Source organism: Rhagoletis pomonella, unplaced genomic scaffold, assembly GCF_013731165.1.
Source record: "Rhagoletis pomonella isolate Grant_MI unplaced genomic scaffold, Rhpom_1.0 Rhpom_scaffold_00001, whole genome shotgun sequence".
NCBI lineage: Eukaryota > Metazoa > Arthropoda > Insecta > Diptera > Tephritidae > Rhagoletis > Rhagoletis pomonella.
In genome coordinates, this window is record NW_023458555.1 from 14,198,808 (window position 1) to 14,217,604 (window position 18,797).

Consider the following 18,797-nt stretch of genomic DNA (forward strand, 5'->3'; position numbering starts at 1 on the left):
AAAAAAATCAATTTGAAATTGGCAAATGACCAAACCATTACAAAATATAAGAAAGCATGAAAGGAGCTCATAAAAATGCGGTTATCGCCAAACAGCAAAAGGTGACAATGCCAAAATTAAAACTGTCACATTTTATGTCGCGCAAAAACAGTTACTTATTAGCAACAACGCGCAATGTGCAGTAAAAAGTAATAAAGAAACACAAACAACTATTCAACAACATTTGAAGGTTTAAACGAAAATAATAACAATAAAACAAACTAAAAAGAAAAGGTAAAAGCAAAACCTGACGCACCAACAACAAAAATGATAATGATAAATTAAATATTTCCACTGATTAAAAAAAAAAAACAATCACAACGTAATCACCGGCACGCCCAACCGCAAAACTGGCTGCCGGCGCTCAGCTGGAACATAATACGGCATCGCCCGCCATCTCTGCCCGCCCCTCCCCCCTATATATGCGCGCACACACAACCCCTACACAGCAAAAAATGACTTCGAGTGACCACCACCACTGTTCGACGACCGCATTCAGCGCTGATTATTATTCACCGGCTCAAGTTGACTGAATGCGGCTGAGGAGCTGCGGTTTCGCGTAAGCATAACAATCGCATGCGAAAGAGAAATTAAAAAACAATAACAAATAAAATAATCATTATCATAATAATACGAATATAACATAACAAAATATAAAATGAGACCAAACAAAAATAGCCAGTTGTCAGTTAAGCTGAAATAAAAATTGCAAAGATACGCGAGTATAGATGATAATAAAAAAAAATAAACAAAAAGTTGAATAAAAGTAAAAGACGCAACAATTTAATTATGTTTAGCTGGCGCACTGACATTCAACCTTGGCTTGGCTTGACTTGACTTGTTATTGCTGTTGTTGCGTCTACTGTGTTTTTTGCTTCAATTGGCATTGCTGATTGTTGGCCAACTAACTGATTAACAGCGCTGAGTAACCGACCATCCAAATCCAAAATTGTAAAAATTGAAAAACTAAAAAGTATGCAAGCATGCAGCTGGGCGTGGCGACAAACGATTAGACGCACCATTAGCATAGTTAAGAAAATATTCAAGGCAGCAGCAGCGGAACAAGGAAAGACGTGAAATATTTTTTGTGGGGAATTTCAATGCAAAATTTTACAAATTTCGATAACTCTTCAAAACACGCATTTGATTGAAACAAAAACATTCCAGTTCAAGCGTCATATTGACAGCTATTAGTTACAGCCTAATGGTGAGGAATTAATTGATATAAAATTTTTGTTTTAATTCCATGAGTTTGTATCTGGAGTTAGAATTTTGGCGCTTCTTTTTTAATACCGGAACAGAAACATTTTTTTGACAAGCTTTTTACATGACAAAAGTAACACTCGACTATTGCGCTGTGATGTCAACGAAAAAAAAAAAACCGTAACAACATACAAGGGATTCACACCAAACTTAAGCTTCAAGTATCAGGTATTAACTGATACCTCGTTACTTTTTTAAGCAGTAGTTTTTCCGCATGTATTTTGTTTGTGTAAAATTATTTTATTTTGGGTGTACCATTTATCGAATTATCGTGGTGGCTAGCTTGATAATTTGTTTTTCGATTGATTTGTTTCTTACAGGAAACAGTGTATAACCATAATTTAGCAGACTAACAAAAGTAAGCTGTAAGGACATTCACAGTTGATAAAATTACCGAGTAACAACTAGCAGTTTACAAAAACTACCGAAATGTGAATGAAGACCCCTATTGTAAATAAATTGATTTGCTTAATAAAAATTGAATTGTATACGTCAACCCAAGATTGGAAGAATGCATAAATAAATAAATCGCTGGAATTTCAATGAAGATAACGTATTTATCGCCTATCAATTCCGATTAGTAATAACTAAAGGAAATAATTAAAAGTATATAAAAAATAAACCTTTAATAGGTATTTTAAGACAGATTATTTTACTGAAGTATTATTTGAATATCCCAATAATGTTATAAATATGAAAGTTTGTGATTGACGGTGTGAGTAAGTTTGTTTCTCTTTCAGAATAAAACAACTGAGCGAATTTCAATGAATTTTAGCGCGCAGATAGATAAAAAATAAAATCAATTAAATAGTTCAATGCTGAAAGGGTTCAAAAGCGGTTTATTCCAAAAATATTTTTGAAGAGGGTTTCCAACTCTTCAAAAAAAAATTAGAATCAATTAGATTAGCAAGTTCGATCAAATAGTTTAAATTGGTAGTCAAACGAAAGAGATTTAAGAAAGCTTAATTTTGAATATATTTTTGAAGAGAGTTGCCACCTATTCAAAAAAAGTTAAATCAATTTTACTAGTAAGTTAGATCAAATATTTTGAGTATCAAACGAGAGTGATTTAATAAAACTTGATTTTGAGAATACTTTCACGAATGCAGTTTAAGAGAAAAATGATTTTGAATTTTCAAATTTTATATGGAAATTCGCAGAAAATAAAAAAAATCATTTTCCATTTAAATTGCTGGTGAAACCGGCTGTTAGTGTAAAAAGAGAGAGGTTTAAGTAAACTCTATGCCAAAAATACTTTTGAGGTTGAGGTAAGCTTTATTTATAAAATATTTTTAAAAAGAGTTGCCACCAGTTAAAAAAGTTCCAATTCAATTTCAGAAGGGGCTAAATGGAAGCAAATAATAGTGTCAAACGAAAGAACTTAAAAAAAGCTTTGCCGAGTATTGCTACCTGTTTTAAAAATTAAAATTAACCTAAGGAGTTATTAGTTGAAATATTATATTGAACTAACTTACATAAATTATATTAATTCATATAAAGTCTATCTACGAAAGGTAAGTTGTTCTTCATACTTGACGGTTGATTTAGATCAAATTTGGCACAAACATTGACCACGGCCTGAGATATACAAAACTGCATACTGAAAATTTCGATGCGAATTTCTTGGTATTTCTTGCGTTTCTGCATGAAACTAAAAATATTGATTATTGTGGTTTTTGCTGTTAAATGAACTATATTTTTATAAAAAAAAAATAAATTTGTATGAAAAATATAAATAAATAAAATCGTCAAAACGTCAGAGTTTGATGCTGACTGGTATATCACTGTAGTTAGACCCGATGTCACTAATAAGCTACTTCTATTGTGACAAGTGGAAATTTTTTGACTTTTTTGTTCTGAATTTTTCAGCGATAGTTCCTCGAAAATCGGCTTGTAACAAATTTCTTTCCAGGAAGCTGAAGAAAACCGGCTAAAACGTAAGGTACTATTTTTTGTTTGTTAGGCAAATTTTTTGAAATACCACTTAGGTTGATTTTTTGTTATTAAACGAATGGGTACTAAATATGTTATGCAATTCAATGCCAAGCTAATAAGAAGCAAAAAAAAAATTATTTGAATATTTCAATAGTATGGGAAAAAGTATGGCGGATAATTTTATTCGACGCAGGCCGTATATAATGGGTCCCAGGAGCTACTTAACTCTTGAACTACTTTTAACTGAAGTATGTAAAGAAGTCATAAATCAATAAAGTTAAAATTCGCTTACCACATTATTTTTGTTATGTGTAGTACTATGTACGTACATAGCTACAAGTATTGCTATCTCATTTACGAATTTTAGTTTCTTATCTACAAGAGCTTGTGATAGGAGTTCAAAGTAAAAAAAAAAAAACAATAATCGTATTAAAATATTGATAGTTTGAATTTTCCAGGCGCCACAACTAAATAACAACCATTCTTCTTCTAAACCAATCGAAACTAATTATTCACTCGAAACTAATTATTGACCTATCTTTATATTCCCACTTAATTACTGATCAAACAAATTTACCCTCAACACCAGTAATAAATAGCACTAAATAATGGCCCAGCAGTTAATTTTTAATGAATGGAAAAAAGTTTCGTGTCTTCAATAGAATTTTGATATCACTATTGTCTGCTTATATACATATAAGTATATATGTATGCATAGGTCTATAAGAGCGTACATATTTATATAAATAAACTCGCAAAACAATAAATAAAAATATGAAATACCGCAGGACCTAGTCATCGCCCATCCGCAAGTATGTGGATACTTTATGTAAGAAAGTATGAACATTACAGCGTGTTGGTCACTATATGAAAGAAAAAAGTTACTAATTAACTACTCTAGCTTGATTATAAATTTTTTCCCCAGTTGAACTAAGCTAGTAGATAGATACATAAGTAGATACATCCAAGAATCATTCATTGGAACAGTCTGCTGACAGCGGATTTATTAATAACGTTGTAGTATATCATTTACATAAAAGCCACACCACTGCACTCCAATCGATTAAGGCAGTGGCGGACGCTAATAATGTCAACGCCTTCATTGTTATTAGCATTTAACAATAACAAAAAGCAAAACAAAATAATAATGAAATAAGAACATTTAAATAGCTTTCCTACTTTCATGCGTTCTTTCATTACTTCCCGCCTTCATTTCACAATTCCCATTCAACCACTTAGACATTATCATGCAATTTGTTGTTTGCCAGCGCAGAAAACACTTTAAAGAAACTTAACAGCAAGTGAGTGCATTCAACGCCCAATTGGTGGTTGACAATAAAGAAGACTGACTTCTCAGGCGCACGCTTATACTCGTCACTTGCTTGGTTGCACGTTTATAAGCTCATATATTGTATAAATAGTATCTATATAAGTATACATATGTATATTTATGTGGATAAATACATATGTATGTATGTATGCATGTATGTAATTAAATGTACACATAAATACCTCATAGCTACGCTTTAGTGACTGATATTCCTGCACCGTACGTGACACATTGCGTTTGAGTGATGAGATCTCTTGGATTTCATTGTCCAAAATTTGCTTCAACCGGCGCACCACTTCGGTTTCCGTCTCCAGTTCACTGTCGACGATGCATTCCGCAATTGACTTCTCAAGTTCGCCTGCAATTGAATAATACATACATATATACAGCATTAGTGACTGACTTAACCAACAGACTATGTATTTTATGGATAGGCACATGACTTCATACTATGTATAAGTTTATATGAATTCATGCTATGTACATTTATATGTATTTACATACTTATGTGTGTGTAACTATATATTACACGGAAAGTAGCAAAACAAAAACGCCAAAAAAATATTGTTAAATGGAAAAACTGTCGGATGAGCAATAAAAAAAGGGCTGTAAAGCTGCTAAACATGAATAAACTGCATAATTAACATTTGGAAGTGTGTGGAAAAGGCGATGAGGCAAGAAGTCACAAATGACTGTGAACGAATAGAGTGAATGCGAAATTTGTAAGAATGAGCCATAAGCAATGTAAAATAACGTTTTTTTTCGTAAAGAGTTGTAATTCGGTGAAATCCATCATAGCAATCAAAAAGTGAATTTTGAATTTTTTATAAGTTACAACTTTTTGCATTTAGGTGACTATATAAATCGTTAATATAAAAATAAATAAAAAAGACAGGACGAGCACACCTAAGAGTTAAACATTCTAATAATAGAATTATAAACAAAAACTAACAAAACCAAAAACCACATGATCAAGTTTAAATAGCACTGGAATAGCTGCGCTTGATTGTAGTTGGCTTAACAAATGAAATAGTAGAAAATATCAACAACAATACACAAGGCGAACTTAGCACAGTGCGTAGGCAACTGGCTGAGTCAGTGGGCTCGTCGGTTCGAATCCTACTGAAGGAAGTCGGATGAGGAAATGTGGTGATTTCCGAATTAGCTATCATTTCTACCATTTTTTTCAAAATTATTGTTGCTTTTCCACAATAAGTTTTTCATTAAAAACGGCCTCAACACCAATAAAAATGGTTGAATAAAAAATACCAAGTGTAAAATAAAATAAAACTAAGTTAAAATTAAAATAAAGTAATGAAAAATTAAATAAAACGAAATAAAATAACCAAAAATAAATAAAAAGTAAAAATTAGTACATATTAACATAGCAAAAAATTAAATAAAACAAAATAACATAATATCAAAATAACTTAAATTGAAATAAAATCCAATAAAATAAAAGAATGGGTATACATAGGCGCTCTCGAGAACGCACATAAAATTCTTAATAAAACTCCAGAAATTTCTTAATAACTTAAAAAATCGTACCTGTCAATCCCTAATTGACTGAATTTTTAAACCTAAAAAGCATAGAAGCTTTCTAAACCTAGCAACAGGTTTAGAAGAGTTAAAATATAATTTTTTAATATTTTCCATTCCTATTTATAACCAAATCATCGCGATATGCATTCACCCTTGCGATACAGACATACTTCCACCAGAGGCTGTAAAGAATTATTGACGAAAATTTACAATGCTGACACCTACGAAAGCGCGCATCAATACAAAGCGGAGAGCAACAAGAAAGCAAAAGCAATTAAATATTTGCAACACCAAAATAAGTAGATGTAATGCATAGCTGAGCATAAACAATAAAAAAAAGCAGACGGCAAAGCACAAGCCAGACCATGGTAAAAAACTGTAGCTTGCGCGCGAGTAATGGAAGCAGCGATGACTGGATAAGCAAATGATGAGTGACTGGCTAGCAGCTTTGTTTGACTCTCAGTCGTCTAGCCAAACTGACTGTGTCTGGTTATCTGCCAGTGAGCATAAGATAAAATATTGTACATAGATAAATACATAGCACTGAATGTATGGACGTACATATATGTATACATATTTATGTACAAAAGTAAAATTATAGAAAAAAGCTAGCAGTCACAAAAGTTACCATCACTGACAACAGCATGGGATACAAACGAAATTTTCCCACAATGTGGCTGCAAGCGCACTTTACTTAAGCATGAGTTTTGGTTGCATGCCTACCGGCAACTCGCAGCTGAGCAACACTTGGCAATCTTTTATGTTTATTTACTACATGCACTTGCATGTTATACATATACAACTTTATAATATGCAGACGTTATTGCCTCGCTTCGAAATAGTTATATAATTAGCAGCAATATAATGTGATAATAATAAAAAGCGAGTCACACTCACAAGTTGCAGCTAACTAGGCAAAAGGGAGAATGCAATGCTATGTACATATAAAAAGGTTGCATGCCACTACGCTGCTTATGTTGCCCTCGGTCATATATACAAATGTATGTGTGAACTTAGAATAGAGTAAATTAAAGATTATTAAAATACAAAACTGCTGCTTTGTTAAGTACATAGAAGGTGGTATATAATAGCACAAATGTTGGAAAGAAATGACCCTTGGGCGCAAATTTATTAAGTTCATGCAATAATGGCTGCAGCATTTTCCTTTGAAGAACATCTACATACATAAACATATGTACATAGATATGTATGTCCTGTTGTTATTTTAGCATAAAACGACTTTAGAAGATCGCGAGTCAGTATTTTTGGGTTTTATGGCTGCAATCCTTTCGGTTTAAATGATTGTTCTCAACGGGACTGGTATTGATGCTTAATTTCTATGCTGGTGAAAGGGCTAACTTTGTGTTTAATAGATAAATGCGGAAGTAAAATTATTTGCATACTGTCGAGCCGCTTAAATAGAGTAAAATATTATAAATGTATCTCACTTCGTAAGATGAACCACAGGGAGCTTTCATACATAAATCTATTTTTTCATACATTTCAAGCGTTTCGAAATTAATATAGCGTTACTTTCATATCTGCTGCCAATTTATTTGCGAGTTAGTAATCTTATAATTGCATATTTCTAATAGTTTGTAAACCTCTCAGTGAAAAAAATAATCATACAAATGTGAAAGAACGTGGAATTAACTCATGGAGAGAATTTATTGCAACAAAGCAAGTAAAACGTAAATCAACACGCTCATAAATAGATGCATTTGCTAATTGACTGCACCAGTGCACTACCGTAAGCATAATTAGAACATGCGCACACACAAATGTGCAAGTAGCATACATACAATAGTTTGTATGTAGGTGAGTATATTGATTTGCAAGTGCAAATAGAAATTAAATCATCATCAAAGTGCAACAAACACAATACACAATTGTGTACAAAAGGGAAATTGAGCAATTTTTGTCTGCTGCTTAAGCCGCCATCGACTTTGTCGTATGACAGTTTTTTCGCTTACAAACGACCCTATCACGTCGACGTGACAAGGCCAAGCATAGAAAAGGCGAGGCCAACAACAGCGCCACACTCATCGCCACCATCAAGCAATGCCCGTCGATTTCCAAACGACCCCATTGCTATAGCCCAACTTTGTGTTCACAACGCATTTGGGCAATCATTAAAAAAAAATGGTAATGGTAATGCAAAAGCAATACCAAAAGAGCGCTCAAACGTGCCTTCCGCATTACTCAATTCACTTGTATGGACATAAACGAAAGCAGCAGTTGCTCCAGTCAGAGCAGAATTTAAGTGTCCGCGCAACCCTTACTACAACAACAAGGACTACTCTGGCATCGTGTAGGGTTGGGTGATATTTTAACGTCGTTATTGGCGATGTATTGCTGATATTCGCTGTACCACTCCCTAGATTTGCGTGCATGGTACACTTAAGCTCTACTAACTACAATAGCTTGTGCATATATACTTATATTTTCAAATTGTGCACACAATATATTGGCTTTTATGCCATGTCTTCCCTACCCACAACCATACAATCGTTTTTTTTTTTGTCATCATACATACGCACCGCAATTTGATAAGACGTGATGTAACGGCATTTCTTTGGAGAGATCTTTAGATGACTCTTCTAGTGCCTGTCCGATTTTGTAGTGGCTATTCTTTTTGATACGTTTATCACGGTCCTGTGTGTCAGTCGTCGAACTAACAGCCGGCAATTTTCGCACCATTTTCTCCAGTACATCTTTATACTTGTCTACTTGTTTTTCAATTATTTCCAGCTCTGAATCCTTGCAATCAGATTTATTTGATCTTTAATTTAATGAGTAGTTAGGTACATGAAAAGAGAAAAAAAGAAACGAAAAAGTTAAATCATTTCATTTGTTTTGCTCCATAACCCTAGTTCCACATCCTCTATGTTAAGAGTAGTGGCTACAGAACATTACATATTTGCAAAATACCGACACAGCACCCCACCTTAGCACACAGACATTATTTCCACCCTAAACAAACCAGCTGAAGGCTGGGTAGCCCCTAGTGCATCCACGGCTACAAGCTCATTCCGCTTATTGTATCGGCATTTTATATATGTAAATATATTTCTATAGAACACACTGCCACACCATTGTGTCTGGTTCGTGGGCTCATGACTATGAGATATCCAATCAACTTCCAACGTCGTCACCACTCACCTCCCCAAATTCTCAGCTGCAATTTTGATTTTCGTGAATTGTTTCTTCATTCTTGCAACACTTCACAATTATACCGCGCCTGACTATATTTTAGCAATCGAATAACTTTGTTTTGTTTTCTACACTTAAATGTTTAGATATTTTTCTTTAATTTTTGCAGTAAACATAAAAATTAGTCATCCTTTTCTTCTATCATCGACAAATGCGAACAATCAACTCAAGTCAGTGAAGCTTTGTTGCGTATGTTCAATGATATATTTGACACTTGACACTTGATTCAATAGGGTGTGTTTCACGGCAGCAGATAGCTTTGCGCACAGTGTAGTGTGTAAAGTTTATTTGGTATTTTGTAAATTTTGGTAGCGGACTGTTATCTCCCTATATGCAAATACCTCTTAAAACGATAACGAAACTTATAACACTGTAGTTTTTATAAAACTAAAGTGAGAAGTTTCTAGTATTATAGATTAGTTTGAGGCAGTACAAAAAAATTAAGGGACCGTGGCGCCTCCCACTTTCCAACTTAAAAGAATAAAGTCCAAAAAATTAAATTAATAATTTAATAAAATAATTTCTCTTCCGACTTTTTGCTTATTGTCATCGAGTTTCACTTATTGTATTTTATAATAAATACCAATATAATCGCACTTTATCACCGCGCCTTGTACGTCTTCTCAGAAATTTACTGTTTTCATTATTTTCAGCTTGCGTGATCTTGTTAGTTGATTCAGGGTTATGTAACAGCATATAAATTCACCACATACTTTTTGGGGAATGGTGCTCTAGTGATAGTCCTTGGCCAGATATAAACCGTTCCGGTGACGTAGACTCCCTGTAACTCTCGGCGGATGGCCTGCGGCTTTCGGGCTCCGGCCCAGGAACACCCCCAGGATTACATACCTCAATCTACAGAACTCTCTACTCTAATTATTACTCCTATTTTCATGAGACTTCAGAGCGTGTCAGATTTGGAAATGCAATATATTTCGAAAAGACTGTCAAATTGAGAAATTAATAAAGGCAGCTGCATGAGCAGTGACACCTACTATGTAAGGTGTCTTTCTAAAGAGGTTTTTATTTCCAAAAGGCGGATTGCATGGAAAATTTCTATAAACGCTTTTTGTCTGTGTGAACAGAATGACTTTCGGGAAATTGCTTTCTTTATTTTCAATTTGAAGATTAATCTATTATATATACGGCACACTCGATTAGTTTGACAGCAATTGCAGAAGAAATAAAAATTGCTTGTGCAGCACGAGCAAATTGAAATATAATTCCGAAACTGATTTTCGATCTTTCAGTTGCAGTCACTGATTTTATCTTTAATTTCTAAAAATGATTTCCGAAAGGTGGAAATAAAATTTCTCTTTATTAACTTGACGGCGAATCGCGTGGAGAAGTTGGAAATGTTTCCCTGTCTGACATGCTCTTTCCTTGCAGCTTGTAGGAGCCCGAAGAGGAAAATATCAATTTTTTTGTGGAAGGTGCCGGTCATTTTCTCCATATAAAATAATGTTCGATGATGTTTGTAAGGAAAAAATATGCGACAGCTTCTACACAAAAAAATGCCAAAAGTCAAAGGTAAGTCCTGGCTTCCTCATACTTGCACTTTATTATAATAAAATTGAATGGGCTATAACACTGCATACTCAGCTTTTGTCTAGAGGGCGTAAATAAAAAGTGCAATATTTGAATAAAATTTTGTGGAATTTTCTTTAATTTTGCAAACGGTTTGGAATCTTGGTTTAAGGGTTTTTGTTGTAGAATTAACCATATTTTTATAAAAAATTTGCGAAAAATTAATTATTTTAAAAATAGCTGCTCGTATTGTAAAAAATTCGCTGCACCTAAACTTTCTACTCTTCTAAATTTTCTTCAGTGTAGACACGTATTGTAGTTTTACTGAACGTACGGCTGCCAAATTTGACAATTCAATCTGCCGTTTTTTACCGATGTTTTCGTTTGGTACGCACGTGTGGAATAGAAACTTTTTGGAAAATTTGTTCAAGTTTAAATAAAGTAATGGCAATAAATTATCTATAATGACTGTACAACTAGATAAACGCGGCTTGATGTCGCTAATGCGCACAGAGAATGAACGCATTATGGATATGTTGCTGACCTACAACGTACCAGATTCAATAGAAGGCGAGTTACTAATGATCATTGCAAAGGAAACAAAACAAATATTTACAAATGCATAATCATGCAAATGCATGTCCCCAAACATTATTAATTTCAGATGTTCAATATGATGAATATCTGCTCAATAATGACAAATCTGCTGCAAAGGCCAAGCATGCATTGGGTGCCCGCAAAGCAACACCCATCGATGAGCTCCAGGATCGTCTCAACATAATCAAAAACAAAATGAAAGCTAAAAAACGTCCAGCGTCAGAACGTTCAAAAAAGAAGCGTGAAGCTAAGAAACTGAGAAAAAATAAGGAAGTTAAGAAAATATTAGTTTCTGCAGCGAAATCCATCAAAAATGAGCAACAGAAACTATCTAATGCGGGCAATGATGAAAATGCGGATAAAAAGGATATAAAGAAATTAATCCCAAAACCTGTCTTCAATGAAGAAGGCAAAATTGTTTTTTCCAAATTTGACTTCGCATCACATCCAGGTGCTAAGGTGAAAAAGTCACATCAGAACCCACGAGAGATTTTGAAGAAAATTAAGCAGACAGATAAGAAAATCAATGAGTTAAAAGAAAAGGGCGAGGTCGAAAAGGCGGCAGAGATCAAAAGCGAAATTGCCTGGAAAAAAGCATTTGATAAGATTGAGGGCAAAAAAGTAAAAGACGATCCCAAATTGCTGTACAAAGCCATTAAAAAGCGGAAGACCGAGAAGAAGAAGTCCAAGAAGGAGTGGGTGGAGCGCAAGCAGAAGGTCGAGTCCGGCATAGAGCATAGGCAGAAGAAGCGACAAGAAAATATAAACAAGCGCATTAATGATAAGAAGTCAACGAAACTGAAGAAGTTATCCAAAAAAGGGCGGGTAATACCTGGTTTTTAATGGTTCTTATTAATGTAATAAAAAAAATTTAAAGAACAAGCAATCTGACTTAAAATGTATTCAACCTTCATCTGACTGTTCATTAAACTTCCATTCAAACAAAATATTTTTGGAACGTTTTCCGTTATGAAATTCAGTCGAAAAATTTCAAAAATTCGTTGTGTGTAGGCCGTATTCAACACTTCGTCAAAAAATAAACATAGTGGCCATTAAAACCCGACAAAAGGGAAATGATAGGTCATTTCTATATAATTTGGGTACGCTGAAGTTAATGATATTAACCATTTTGCCGAATTGTATTGTATATATTATACTATATTAACAATAGACGACATAGCGATTTTGATTAGTTGGTTTGGGACAATTATACGCTGGCACGAATCGGTTATGACAAGTAGCTCGAATCGGTTTGTTTGTGGTTGTTGTTTTGTTGGGTATGGTTTGTGGAATCGGTTCTCTACTCTGAAAAAAGCAACCCTGGCTAAAATATAAGAAGAAGAACAAAGAAAATAGCAAAGAGGAATAGTGGGCGATAGCGCAATTAATATGGCGCTAGCTCAATACGCCGGCAGCACCTATGGTGTCAGCGCTTTAACTCAGCGCAATAGCGCAGTGTACTGATTTGAACACGACGTCACCTAAGTGTCACCACAGTACCCACCGACAAGTGTTATACACAACACAGTGGTGTCATGCCTAATATTTCTTTAATTTTTTGCTGTGCAACGCTTGTACCACCAACCGAATTTAACTGCTAGGAATGTAGTAAATGCCACGATATTCTCATCTTTCTTGAATAAAGCTTTAAATTCGCCAATATACATAAGTTTCTGGCATTCTCACCACTCAAAAGCAAAAACCAAGAAGTAAGGCGAATTGTGTGTTTGTCTCATGTATTTCTTGGCGTTAATGGCGCTAGCGCTATTCATATCTTGGTATTAGCGCGGCAACTCCAGGAACGGTGGCGCAGCGCAATGTTACCCATGCCTAGTTGTAAATATATTTTGACAAAGTGTTTCTCGTTCGCCAAAACTCATAACGAATTACGTCTTATAAAGAAAAATTTTCCAAATTGAAAAGGCTTATAAAGAGTTAGTAATATACGCGTTTAATATCGCCAAAAAGTGCAAACAGTGATCGCGATCGGGCAAAGAAGCGCCTAGTGCCGAGTAAACGGCAACGAGGACGACCAACGGAGCACAGCAGTGTAGCAAAAACGTGACCACTTCATAGCCACAGTATAAGGCTTCCATTAAAATTAATTTGCGTCCAATAAATTCACCTAGCTGTATAAGATATCAAGCAGAAAGATTACAAGATTGTTATAGCGAAATTAGAACAGCAATTGTTATAGAATCATAAAAAAGTGCAGGGCAAAAATTCAGTGGAATTATGAGTGTTGTACGCCACTTTGTGCTGCTGTCACAGCTGCCAAGATTTGGACAAAATTATTATTGGCTTAGAGGTGAGTCGAAAGTCCATCAAATGTTATTAGATATAAGTGAAAGATAAAAAAATAACAAGCCACATTATGGACGAAAAGGATAACGAAGGTTAGATGCTGCTCTACAACTTGTTTTCTTTTTGTGTAATCATACAAATCTCCCAGATTGGCTAAACGATCGCAAGCGCTGACGTTGTACCCGTGTATGCGATATACATACATACACGATCGTTTTATTATACAAATGTAGAGTGTGGTGCTATTAAGTTTTGTTTTTGTTTTTTCGTTGTTTGCTGTTCTTTTTTAATATACATATTCCACTGAGTTGTTTTTTGTGCCATGCACATATACACCCAAGTGAGAAATGACGTACTGCGCCAGCAATAACAGCAAAATTTATCGTAAAGAATGAGTTTCCCACGCTGAGATTTAGTCCACGAACTCCAGTTAATTACAGATCCATTTATGAATGTCCGGTATGCGGAGAGACACCCCACGACTCGAAATAACCCTTCACATGCCCGCAAAACCCCACACAGGTAACGCCTTTGTCCCTGTGAACAGACCCTTTAGAGGCTGCACGCTTCTTGGGTCTTCCGTTAGTTAAGCTTGACGACAACGACTGAGATACCACCGATCTGGGCGGGGTAGTTGTAACCGCCACAACTACAACAACAAGATTCATTTATGTATATTTGCTGAATAACAAACAATTCTCTAAGAACGCAAGTGGTTTCTCTCTGTGGCAACTGACTCCAATTGGAAATGCCAAGTGAAGCAAAATGCTTCACCACCTGGTCTTTCCAACGCAGAGGAGGCCTTCCTCTTCCTCTGTTACTAGCATCACGATCAGCGTTGAATACTTTCAGAGCTGGAGCGTTGTTGTTCATTCGAACGACATGACCTAGCCAGTGGAGCCGCTGGATTTTAATTCGCTGCACTATGTCTATATCGTTGTAAGGCTCACACAGGTCATCGCTAAATCGTTTGCGGTATTTATTTATTTATTTATTCATTTATTGACAGCCTTTAAAGGCCTATAACTCTTTATTACAGGTCGCACCTACACTTCAGGCTTTGTGGTCATATGTAAAGGCTATAAATCTTGCGTAGACTCTTCTCGGAAAAAAGTATTTAGACGCTTTGTCTTTACTAAATACTGCAAACAAAAGTACTTAGTATTTATGGCTTCACAAAATACTGGATACAAAACTTCTTAGTACTTATGACTTGATTAAATACTAAATACTTGCTATTTACTCAGTGTGAAATTAGAGATTTTCGAGACTAGTTCAGAATTTTCTAGACTGTTTTGAGATGTCTAGGATTACTATTACTACTTATGTTTATACGTAAGCTATTTGCGAATAAAAGTAATTTGCAAACACCTAACTCACTGTGGCAACGTCTTGGCGTCTTGCGCTTATTTGCAAATAGTACCACTAATCATTACTTATTTGCGCGATTTAGTTATTTGACAACAAAAAATTAACCCAGCGTTTATACGGCAAAGTTTACCATTTTTCAAATAATACGTGCGTATAAACTGGCCTTATTCATACAAAATAAAGTAGTCTTATAAAAGGTTTATAAATTGGAAAATGTATGAAAACGTCAATTTATAAAGCTCTTTAAACCTACTTTATTTTTTATGAATAAAGCCACTAGTAAATATCAAGATTTAGGAGACTGTTGCGGTATTTTCGAGGCTACTTCGGCATTTTTGAGACTACATATTTCAGAATTTTCGAGATTATTCCGAGATTTTTGGTTTGTCGAGACTATTTTTCTGGGGATCTTCGAGACTACTTCGAGACTTTCGAAACTATTTCAGTATTTTCGGGTTTCTAGTAACTGTTTCGGGTTTTGCGAAACTAAATATATCAATATCTTATCAATAAAAAATCGATTCTCATATCGATAAATATATAAATTAAAAAGTCGATAAATCTATTCATATCAAGATCGATAATTACAACGAAAATTTGGAAATATTTCCGCAAATCCCGGGAGTGCCGAAATAGACTTGAAAGTTCCAATTTATTCCCGATAATCTCTATAATAATCCGAAATAGTTCGCAGTTTGAGGTGTTAGTGAGTTTAGGTGAGAATGAAGAAAAATGGTAAAAATTTTGTATTATTATTGGGAGTCTTCTGAAGAGAAACAGAGTTTTCCGGTCGAAAAATATTGATTTTCAAGAATTCTATACCATTTTTACGAAAGGTTTTTTTTTCCATATCAAATACATGGAAACCCTTGAGCGCTTTGAGCGGGGTATATAGAACAAGCCTAGAGGGTGACAGCATAAAAATTCCTACTTTACTTTTTCACGTGCATTTTTGGACCACCCTAATGTACATACATATAATCTGTATGTACAACATATAACCTAGCGATTGAAAGTGAGTTCATGATGATTTTTGACAAATATGTATTTGCAATGTTTTTCAAGTAAATTTTTTTTTGCTGTCTTCTATGTATCTACGTATATAAATACATGATCAATATATCGCTTAAACCAACTACGCTGGCGAACTGATACTTGGCACGGATGCATACATTTTAAATATCCTACTTAAGACGAAAACTGGGAGCTATTGGAAAAAGGGCCGTGGCACCTCCTATACAAAGTGAACATGTCCTCTGGAACCGCTTAAGCCAACGTACTGAAATTTGACACAGCTATGTATATATCGTCGTTTAAAGTACAAAGCCGCGTATTGTCATTCTGCAAAACCGCGTAATTGGCATTTGCTGCCAAAAATTGGATTTGCTCACACAAGCTCTTGCCTCAATCCTTATCCTTTCGTCCTGAAATATACCAGCCAGAAATGCGATTGCATTATAAAAAAGAGAAACGTTTTGAAATTTAAGTGTTTTTACTCTCTAGAAAATTATTTATGCAACCTCACATACGCGGTTTTGCATATTGTTGATACGCGGTTTTGTACTTTAAACGACGATATGTATTTAATACTGTGCTGAGATTCCACAGTTGTAACTAAGAACATCGGTAAAGCTCATGACATCGAATGCGATTAGAATTCAATATGGCATCATAGAGCTACTATTCTTGGCCTATGTGGCAGGAGGATTCTACTCTTTAGTCGTTTAAATTTTTTACCTTTATAGACCGTTTTTGCCTTTAAATGCTATTTTGAATTTTTGTAATTTTTGTACAAAGTGTGAAATGTGGATTTTATCGTGCTTGTATCAAAAAACAAAAGAAAAATAGCTAAAACTGGTCGGTAAAACTAAGGTTTGAAAGGCTTGAAATTTCGAAAATTCTGACTGAAACAAAGAGCAATCATTCACTTTTTGGTTTTTGACTACAATCAGGACTAAGAACTTAAAGTGAATATGGTGAAATTCAAAAAATGAGCAAAGCAAAACATAGCAGAAAACAAAAAATTTTTATTTTCATTTGAAATTTTGCTTTAAACTGTACACCCACTGTTTTTGGCTTTCGTTTATCTTTGCGTTTTACAGCTGCTTTTTTTTTGTTTTACATTTTATTGTTCTTAACTTGTTGTTTCTCCAGTATTTTCTTTACGCGTGGTGATTTTCCACAAATCGATGTTGATACATATTTAAAAAAAAAAAATTTTGTGGCGACTTTTGGCTTTGGATCGCACTTACGCACATTTCCAATGCCTTTTTAAAGAATCGATTTGTTCGAAAAATATACTCTGTGGGCACCTCGTCCGCGACCGCTGTGAAGGCCATTGTTCAGTTTTTTTTTTTTTTTTTTTTTTTTTTTTTTAATTTTTACTACTACAACTCTTTTATTGCTGGCGTTCCTCTGTAATCAAAGCAAATAAATTTACTTCCTCTTTTTGCACTTCTTCTTTCTTATATGTACATACATACAGTGACGAACAAAAGTATTGGCACAGTGAATTTTTTGCAATGTATGCAAAGTTTTTTATTTTTTTTTCGATAATTTTTTGTAAAAATTTAGTTCATTCTTCACCAAAAAAAACAAAAATAAAATCTCTAAAATTTTAGGCAATCTCAGGAAAATTTAATAAATTTGCAACTTTCTATTCAGATTTTTTAGAAAAATTCTTAGTATGCAGTTTTATAGCTGATCCAATTTTAGTCTAACAAATTGCAAGTTTGAAGTATTGATTTTTGACAATTATTTTTTTTCACTCAGGTTCTTCCATACAAAATATGTTCCGACAATTATTTTTTGCATGGAGCAAATGAGCAACATCTTCCACTAAAAAATTGCCAAATATGAACGCAATTTTCTATGGGCTATATACTGCATACAGAGAGATTTTTTTTTTTTAAATCTGAATATAAAGTTGCAAATTAGTGCGCAAATTTTTAAAATTTTCCTGAGATTGCCTAAAATTTTAGAGATTTTATTTTTATGTTTTTTTGGTGAAGAATGAACTATATTTAAAAAAAAAAATTATCGAAAATAAATTAGAATAAAAAACTTTGCATATATTGCGAAAAATTCACTGTGCCAATACTTTTGTTCGTCACTGTATGTATGTATGTTTATATGTATATATGTATATCGATTATCTTTGGCAATAAATTTGCTATGCAGCTATTCCATTAAACATTTTGTTGGTTTTTGTCTTTATACCAATCCATGTATGTATGCATGTAGTTGTGTATACTGCTTACTTAAGCCGCTTTATTTGTTTTTGTATTTGTAAGCTGAACTTGAAATTTTTAATTTGTGTTTGCCTTTGACGGTTGTTATAACACAAACACGCCATATCATCGTTCTAAGTAACTAAACAAATAAATTGTAGTTTGAGATTCAATCCGTGCGTGAAATGAAATTTGTGTGTCATAAACAAGTATTTATTTATACTTTACTGTAAAATAAAATACTCATAGATTGTCTGCACAGACGCGAGGTAGTTTTTTTTTTATGAAAACTATTTTTCTTGATGCTTAAATTTTTTGTTGTTCAAGCGGAAACGGAAGAATTATTTCCAACCGCTTGCTCTACAGTTGCCTTTGCTATCGTATTTTTGGCCATAAATAAATATGCTGGACTGTATAAATAGGTTGCGGTTCTGTATTCCGAATTC

General features: G+C 34.2%; 3 protein-coding genes across 4 annotated transcripts in view; 2 read left to right on the plus strand and 1 right to left on the minus strand.

The window, feature by feature from the left end:
- The window catches only part of LOC118739519 (rho GTPase-activating protein 92B), a 73,100-nt gene extending 63,599 nt beyond the window's left edge, over positions 1 to 9,501 (minus strand). For both annotated transcript variants that reach the window (XM_036470901.1, XM_036470893.1), the window contains exons 1-3: positions 9,272 to 9,501; positions 8,650 to 8,891; positions 4,750 to 4,925 (exon numbers count right to left, since the gene is read on the minus strand). In XM_036470901.1, coding sequence (XP_036326794.1) covers positions 4,750 to 4,925; positions 8,650 to 8,891; positions 9,272 to 9,321 — 468 coding nt within the window. In that variant the 5' untranslated portion in view covers positions 9,322 to 9,501. The remainder of the gene's footprint in view (positions 1 to 4,749; positions 4,926 to 8,649; positions 8,892 to 9,271) is intronic.
- A 1,692-nt stretch (positions 9,502 to 11,193) lies between these two features.
- On the plus strand, positions 11,194 to 12,348 carry LOC118750702 (surfeit locus protein 6 homolog). Its single transcript, XM_036485437.1, has 2 exons — positions 11,194 to 11,419; positions 11,514 to 12,348. The coding sequence occupies exons 1-2, from the start codon at positions 11,314 to 11,316 to the stop codon at positions 12,287 to 12,289; spliced, it is 882 nt and encodes a 293-aa protein (XP_036341330.1). The 5' UTR covers positions 11,194 to 11,313; the 3' UTR covers positions 12,290 to 12,348.
- A 925-nt stretch (positions 12,349 to 13,273) lies between these two features.
- Positions 13,274 to 18,797, plus strand: part of LOC118739565 (ATP-dependent Clp protease ATP-binding subunit clpX-like, mitochondrial) — a 17,727-nt gene continuing 12,203 nt past the window's right edge. The window contains exon 1 of the mRNA XM_036470962.1: positions 13,274 to 13,754. Within this exon, the coding sequence (XP_036326855.1) occupies positions 13,682 to 13,754 (73 nt within the window). The 5' untranslated portion in view covers positions 13,274 to 13,681. The remainder of the gene's footprint in view (positions 13,755 to 18,797) is intronic.